Genomic DNA, 8,129 nt, shown 5'->3' with positions numbered 1-8,129 from the left:
GCCAAAAGTGATTCTTTTGTCAAAAAAATTACACAAGCGGTTATTTTACATATTTGCAGAGATACTTATAAATCCCCTGTATGTTTCTGTGTTGGTATGCTACAAAAATATTTTGAACCTTTTTGACCAAAGTACAAAATAAACTTTAATAGGTACTTCACCATGGTTATTTTAACAGCGACTGTGACAGTAAACGCCATGTTTGTCAGTCATTATCTGACACAACCCAGGATCTTTTTATCGATACTCACACGTCGTGTGAAGAAGTTGGCTTAAATAACGATAACCTCACAGAAAGACTATGTAAAAAAAACAATCTACTTCCACCCTGAAGAGAAAAGTTTGTACATTTACTCCAACTTAGGATGTTTTGGCTCAGGTTTGACCAGCTTCAGGATCGTCTTTTTTGTGCTTGAGCTTCCAACACGTCGTTTTGAACAGTTCTTAAATACAAAGGTCCACCTCACAGTCAGTCACTTTTTCCCCGTTCGGTTTTGCTTGGTCCTAAGAGTCCAGCTGTCAGAGGCAGTGGTTGGAGGTCTGCTGCCAGGCCGGGTGCCGCAGCAGGCAGTCCGTGGTGTCTTCGCTCAGTTTGCCGTGTCTAGAAATAGCTGTGAGTTGGGGACTCAGGGGAAAGCTGTAGCTGTAAAGACAGTAGGGGGTCGTAGTGTCAGAGAGATGAGGCAGGAGGGACGAACCCGGGGGGCTCAGCGGGCTGTGCAGGGGGACGAGGCACGGGGAGCTCCCGGGGGACCTGTGCAGACATGGATCCCTGCAGTGAAGGGGCTTCTTCCCCTGCAGCGCCGTCAGAAGTGGCAGGTCCGCTAGCGGCGGCAGAGAAGGAACGCCTTTCAGTCCGTCCGCTCCCAGGGAGAAGACTCTGCCGGGCAGCTGAGGAACGGAGGGCGCGGCGCTGGACGCCTTCCCGAAGAGGGGCAGGGTGAGAGCGTGGAGAGCGGCGTCCGGGCAGGAGAACGGAAGAAGAGGTGAAGACGACGAGAGAGGGAGGAAGTTCTTCGCACTGCTGCTCGGCGACAGGGAGCTTCCTGTCAACAAATGTCACCAACTGGAGTCACTCCGTTATGTGAGAAAGCGTAAGAAACTTTAGACAAGAAATCCAAACAGATTTTCAGATTAGTACCTTGGAGCTGGATGGAGAAAGGCTTAAAGTCCAAGCTCAGAGGGGCTCTCCAGGGGTATGACTCCAACAGGCCATCCAAAACCCCCCTACACACACACACACACACACACACACACACACACACACACACGCACACACACACACAAGTCCTGACTTACTGTGTAAACATTAAAAATCCTTACGTAGGAATTCAGATGTTGATTCTGAAAGGTGTGAAATTCTGCACTACGCTGCTCAGCTTTATTGGAAGGTTTTACACGGCTTCACATTTCAGTGGTTAAAACTGAAATCCCCTCCTGACTCGTTTAGCCAAACGCTAACCGAGTCAGGTTAGCATGACGCTAACCAGCCTGCAGGGTAAAAGCGTTGATGTTCTGTTTCTGGCGAGGTGTGCCGTACCTGTTCCGTCCTGGATCTCTGAAGCCTTTGGCGAACGGGTTCCTGTCGATCTTCAGCTTGGTGATCTTGCCCAAAAGAGAGGAACAAATTCAGAGCGTCAGCTGGCCATCTTTTAAGCTAACAACGAGCTCGGCTTCAGGCGGGAGGGAAAGGGTTTGTGGATTTTATCAGCCCTGTCAAACATTGTTCAGAGAGAGGAGTTTGTACGGTTTTATGCCCTGCTTTAATGGGCCGTGGACCCCGGCAGCTGTAGCAGTCACATCTTGTTACTAAGCTGCTGTAATAATATGTTCCCTGATAGTAAAATGAGCCCTGATGAAAAGAGGTGGGAGCCCCACACAGGCGGCTCTGTTACTGAAGGAATGGCAGCGAGCGGCAGGGTCAGGTAGGCTGTGAAATACACACAGCCTCTCGCAGATGAAAACAACACTGGATGTATGGTTTCACCGAGACCACATGCAGTACTAAAGCTTCACAAACTGGAGGTTCACTCATTCATACGTGACGTCAAACAGACAGGATCACAGCTACTAACATGTTCACAGCCAGGAGCAAACCTCGGCTTTCTGGTTATTCCCGGAGTCCACGCATGCCCTCAGTTTGACCCAGCTGTGCTCCGACCAGCTAGCATAGCAAATGTAAGCTAACTTCCACCAGGATGTATGAAAAACAACAACCTTTGGTGTGGAAAGAGATACTGAGAGAATTAGACTCAAACTCAGTTACGTTCAGTTTCTGTCAGGTGTTTTAAATGAATCTAAAGGAAGAAGTTAAAGTAAATACTATACCCAGTTTTCTACGGAGGGAGGTTAGCTGTTCATACAGACTGCTAACACAACCGGCTAGCGATAGCATCTCCTTTCACTCTTGGACTTTTTCGTCCTTTTCCTGCTTTAGTGCCAACTTGATGATTTCTCAGGTATATAAGAAACGCATCTACCTAAAGCAGTCAATTCTCAGCAAGGAAATATTTGTAAATATGGAGTGAATAACCTTTAGCAGCTAGCAGGGATACATTATCTTATAGCTACTCTGCTTCATGCTTCTAAGGTTTGGGAAGCTCTATTATGGAACATGATGGATTCTGAAATGTTAGCATTTTTAAAAAAGATTAGAATTAATGCAATGATCTATGGACTCAAGTAAATAGTCATGTTGACTCATAGTAATAGTTTTATTATCTATGTGGCTAATTGAAGATGCAAAAGCTTTAGGTTTCTAGCTGATAGTTTTAAATGACTAATTCCTGTTTTGCAGTTTTGCTCTCTTGCACATTGTAGCGATACAGCTAATGGCCGCATGTAGCTGGGAAACTAGAACTTATTTTCATGTTGTTTTCATTTGTTTTAAATTACAGCTCTTAGAGAGAAATCAGAATCAGCTTTAGGATTGCTTTGTTAAAACTGCAGTTTTCAAATCAACCACAAAGCTCTGACAGGTGGGTCGAATCATTTCTGAGCCCCAGAAAAATCAGAAAACCCGTGCATTTAGTTTAGTTTTCTTCTTCTTCTGAATATGCAGTCAAATAGAAGCTCAAAACAAAACGTTTCAGAGCAGCAGCTGCTATTCGCCAGATTGCCACAGAGTCTTTGTTGCTCTGTGTGTCGTTGGTGTCAGCGAAGCGTCACCTGTTGGTTCTGGTAGGCTGTGACGGTGGTGAACTCCGTCTCCGGGAAGGAGAAGGTGTTCACCCCTTCGGCAGGCAGGGACCGGATCTGGGACAGGTCCATCCGCGGGTCGAGCCGGATGATGTGCACGCGGGGCTTGTATTTATGCATCGACTGAAGAATGATCTGCTGGCCGACAGAGGAAAGACACGCAGAGATTCGTTAGGTTCATTCGACGGGGTGTTTTCTTCGCTGGTGATTCACGCCGACATTTATAAATGTAACAGGAGAACTGGATTAGCTCTCTGCCTGGAAGTGATGGAAAAAATCCCAAAAAGCTCCGTCACAACTTTTATTTTGTATGAGAGCATTTGATTTGAGTTTAAATATTACAATAAAACTAAACAATTGTTGTAAAATGAAGGAAAACCATGCAGTTTGTGTGATTACACTGATAAGAAAAAAGAAGCACTAGATGAAAGCTTAGATATTCTACAGAACCAATAATAATAAAAATAATAAAACACTGGGATTAGAATAAGTAAATCTAAATATAAAATGCATGAGGGATTCAATAAAACAATTCGAATCCAAAACAAAAGAAAAGGAAAAATGATAAGAAAATTAGTTTTTAGAGCTCAGGTGTGTCATAACTGTAGCTTAGTAATTTGTGAAATTGTTCAGAATAGACTAATTAAATTTGTTTTATTTGTTAAATCTCCTGTTTGAATTTAAGTTAAACAAATTACAAACATAAAAAGTTAGTTGAACACCCAGAAAAATTATTATTTTCACATGAGTTGATGAAATGAAGTGAAATATTTATAAAATTAACAGTCAGTTGGTACTTTAATCCTTTTTTTAAGCCATTATGTGTTAGAAATTTTAATTTAGCCCATAACCTCCAGGAGTCTGATGTCCGGCCAGACTTACAAATGTGAGGCCATGCTACGCCTCAACATGTTATCAAAAAACAAAACAACAACAACAACAACAAATAGAAATCCACCTTCCATACACTGCAAAAACAAGTCTAGGAGATGGTTAAATTTGAAAGAGAAATATTAGTTTATTTTTTTGTTGCTGCTGTTTTGGTGTTTGATCCCACCGTGACATTAAGATCTAATCGTCTTCACTTGTGTTGTGTTTTGAAAAACGTTGGAAACTCGATAAAATGTCACAGGATTCGTGGGACTTGCCAGAAGTCCAACTTGGCAGGAAGTCGACAGAAGGTTGAACCCTGAGTCACGAATTTAACCAATTTGTGGTTCTCTTTTAGCTGTAAAACTGAAATGAAGTTATTCATTTCAGTTTTACCAACAAAAATAAAAAATAAAAAAACTACCCTTGTAAAACATATAAGAAATTCTTCCCATCAGTGATAGTGATTAAATTCAACTTGTTTTGTTTGTTTGTTCGTCCCAGATCGACAGGATGTGGACGAGGAAGAGGAAAGCGACCCCCCGGGGTCAACCTACATGTCCCTTATCGTCCATCTCGTTGTTGGTGAGCTTGACCCGGTCGAAGCTGATCACCTGTCGCATCCACGTCTCCCCGGTGCTCGGCGAGTCCGGGTGAACGTAGAGGCGCGGAGAGATGCACGAGTGGTCCGTGTTTCCAGCCACCATCCATTGCGAGCTGTGGTACACGTACCTGCACAAATAAAAATAAAATAAACAAATCAAAAATAAAACGTCTGCAAGTAAAGGGCTAAAAGAAAAACTGTAAAAAAGGGAATTTTGGGAAAGTTTAATGCATCCTTTCTATTTTCCTTTAATTTTTAGCGATAGCTAATTTACAACGTTAGCTGCTTTGTTCAGGTGACAAATCCCACGAGAGCGAAGCAGCAGCCGGTGACCTCACATCCGCTTCCAGCGCTGAATTTATGAAAGGGGGATTTTTAAGAGCAAATTGCAAACTAGGTGAAATATAAGCACATTTATGATCAAATTTATCATTATTTTTGCTTTAATCACAAGCCAGTGCTGTTTGGTTTTTCTTTTCGGCATGGAGGTCAAACCACGCGGGAGAGAAACCGTGAAGCTGCTTCTTTGCACTTATTAAATTGGTTTTTGTACATTAATATTTTCAGTTACGAGTGTTTCGCTCCCCCCATTACTCATCAGGTGTATTTCTATATAAGCTTCTTGACTGAACATGTTAAACACATTTTCACATTTTCTGCTGTGTCCAAAGTTTAAGCCAGTGTAAAACAGAACAGTTGGACTCATTTATTTCAGCCAATAGAAATAGACGTTATTGGTTGAAATGGTTTTAATAAAAAAAAGAAGTTAGAGTTAAACAAATTGCATTAAGTGCATTTATCACATTTATTGGAGCCTTTTAGCTGTGAAGCTATAAACAATTGTTAACTCGTTAGATGCAGCAAGAAGAAATAAAGCATGAGTTGAATCTCCACGGTTTGTTTCACCTGTAGCGCTTGGAGTCCACGGGCATGACGTCCATTGCCACGTAATACTGCTGGCAGGGGTCCAGGTTGCGCACTTTGACGCGCACAGAAGGAAACATTCTTCTAAAGACAAGCGCAAAAAAGAAGAAAAAGAGAAAAAAAATTATCAAATGAAATATCGCGATAATATTGACAATTTTGCGAAACATTTTGTGAAATATTAAAACTCAATACAGTGTTGCTTATTATTATTATTATTATTATTATTATTCCGAATATTTTGTGTGGTTTTTTTGTTTGTTTGTTGTTTTTATAAAAAATATACTCCTCTGGAAAAATTGAACCCCATAGAAAACCTGCAACCAAACATGGATTCCTAAACTCTTCCTGAGTTCAAACATCAGTATTGTTGTTTCTAAATGAATATACATTTGTTTTCTTTGCATTATCTGAGGACTGAAAGCTCTGCATCTTTTTCCTTATTTTGACCAGTTCTCATTTTCGGCAAATAAACACAAAATGTTTGCTTGGAATTTTGGAAACATGATATCAGTGGTTCAGAGAATAAAAGAATAATGTTCATTTTACTCAAACATAAATACCTAGAAAGAGTAAAATCGGAGAAACGGATCCTTTTAAGTGGTCTCTTAATTTTTTTCCAGAGCTGCATGTATACATTTATATCCACAAAAAACAAACTTTGACCCACTTTCTGCATTTTTCTCTGTCACAATAAAACACGGAGGAAAGACGGAAATGTCTCCCAATAATCCGATTGGTTTCAGTTTCTTTAAATTCGAGCTGCAAACTGATAAGACGCTCATTTGTTTGGAAAACCATCAGTTTTCTTTACTCATTGAAAGGTCTTTATTTTTCTTTTTTGTTTTTCCGCCTGATAAACGCGCACCTGTGACCGCAGAGCAGTTAATGTAAATGCCGGAGCGATACGCGTTGCTGATAATGGCCACTTTGGAGTTCATTCGTAACTGACAGCGACAACGTGGACTGTTCATAAATGTTTTTTTGTTTGTTTGTTTTGTTTTTTAGACAAAAAAAAGGGTTGTCTGATTTAAACAGAAAAGTCCGGGGGCGGTTTATTTTAATTCCTCTGATCACAATCTGATGGAAAAGTTTCGCTTGTCCACCAGATGAAACGTTTTTACAGGCTTCGTTCATTCTGCAAATTGGAACAGCCAGTTGTGTTGAACTGTCTCAACGTCACTTCAACACAGTTTCTTTTCTTTTTTTTTTTTTTTTTCTTTTTTTTACCTGCCAGCTTTGGTGATGATCATCTCGGTTCCGATTTCATAGAATCTCTTCCACAGCTCGGAGCCCTGCAGTTCCGCCCGGACCTCTCTGTCCGGCCGGGACTCGCTCTCCTCGGGCCCCGGGTCAGACTCCTCCGGCCCGCTCTGTCCCGGCGCGTCTCCAGGCCTCCATGAACCTGCTGCAGTCATCTGGCTGGCGGTGTGTTCAGACAGGCCTGGAAAGATAATAATAGTTTAAAAAAAAAAAACATAAAACAACAACAACACATGTTTGAGTTATTTTGGGTGTTTTTAAAGAAATATCGGGATGCTTTCTTAGCAGAACTAAAGCTCTATTTAACATGACACGCGATGGACATATTTGCTTTTGAATTATAGCCTATGTTTCAGTAGCCAAGTGGGTAAAAAAACAAAAGTATATTATTTAAAAAAAATAAAAATCAAACTTCTTCCCTCCACTTTGGGAAGAAGTGGAGTGAAACTTGCTGCATCCCCAGCTTTGTGCGCGGTCTCACCGCTGTGGATGCCGCCGGCCGCGTCTGCAGCCGCGCTTGACTCGTGCCTCTCGGACACCTTCATCCTCTTGGAGGGTTTCCCCACCAGCGCCTCCACGGAGAACGCGTGGGCCCGGGAGCTCAGGCCCTGCATCCCGGGCGACAAGGAATAAAAAAATAAATAAAAAAGCGGTGCGTAACCGGCCGAACTCCCAAGATTTATCCTTCCGGGTCCCACTAGAAAAGGTTGGGGCACCAGAAGCGGCAGCGGCGCCTCAGGGAGTGCCTTCTCTCTCGCAGCGATTCCTGGACGCTGCGTAATGGATCCGGTGCGCTGCCATGTGTTCTCTCAGACGCGCGTCGCTCTTCGTCCAAAATCGCTGATTGTTGGCACGCCTCTCCACCTCGACTCAAAACTCTTCCCCACCTCCTTCATCCATGCCTCCGTCTCTCCCCCCTTTTTTTTCTTTGCCTCTCCGCTTGTTCCTCTGGTCCCTCTGCGCGTCACGGAGAGGGAGGGAAGAGCGCGGCGCGCATCGCTCCAGACAAATATACACGGGATCTTAAAGTAAAAGCTATTGTTTAACTAGGTTAAATAGTTATTGGGGGCTTATATGGTTTATTTTAAACATGTTGAAATTAGTGGTGGTCGATATGGATTTAAAGTTTTATCTTAATGTTTTGTGATAACGATGAAAGTGAGAATAAGAACTATTTGTTACTTCTGTTTAGCTAACTGTATGACTGACATCAACTAACATAAATAAATTAAAAAAAAAATACACGCGTACAGTACGGTTCTCTAGGAAA

At 42.2% G+C, this 8,129-nt stretch overlaps 1 protein-coding gene across 1 annotated transcript; it reads right to left on the bottom strand.

The window, feature by feature from the left end:
- On the bottom strand, positions 1 to 7,473 carry tbx22 (T-box transcription factor 22). The gene is made up of 8 exons (XM_044127529.1): positions 7,341 to 7,473; positions 6,827 to 7,040; positions 5,579 to 5,680; positions 4,626 to 4,800; positions 3,169 to 3,333; positions 1,541 to 1,605; positions 1,142 to 1,227; positions 1 to 1,046 (listed from the first exon to the last, which is right to left on the bottom strand). Exons 1-8 carry the CDS (start codon positions 7,471 to 7,473, stop codon positions 520 to 522), a joined length of 1,467 nt encoding a protein of 488 aa, XP_043983464.1. The 3' UTR covers positions 1 to 519.
- Positions 7,474 to 8,129: the final 656 nt, after the last annotated feature.

Source organism: Gambusia affinis, linkage group LG09 (genome assembly GCF_019740435.1).
Source record: "Gambusia affinis linkage group LG09, SWU_Gaff_1.0, whole genome shotgun sequence".
Lineage (NCBI taxonomy): Eukaryota > Metazoa > Chordata > Actinopteri > Cyprinodontiformes > Poeciliidae > Gambusia > Gambusia affinis.
Note: the sequence above shows the minus strand (reverse complement) of the source record. Positions and strands in the feature narration are given on the sequence as shown.

Bases quoted from the DNA above. Each gene is read 5' to 3' on its own strand.
- tbx22 (XM_044127529.1), bottom strand. From the start codon at position 7,473: ATGCAGGGCCTGAGCTCCCGGGCCCACGCGTTCTCCGTGGAGGCGCTG. The intron at 4,801-5,578 runs GTGAAACAAACC...TTATTTGTGCAG, and splicing joins GTGGACTCCAAGCGCTACAG to GTACGTGTACCACAGCTCGC. The intron at 3,334-4,625 runs GTAGGTTGACCC...GTCGGCCAGCAG, and splicing joins AGATGGACGATAAGGGACAT to ATCATTCTTCAGTCGATGCA.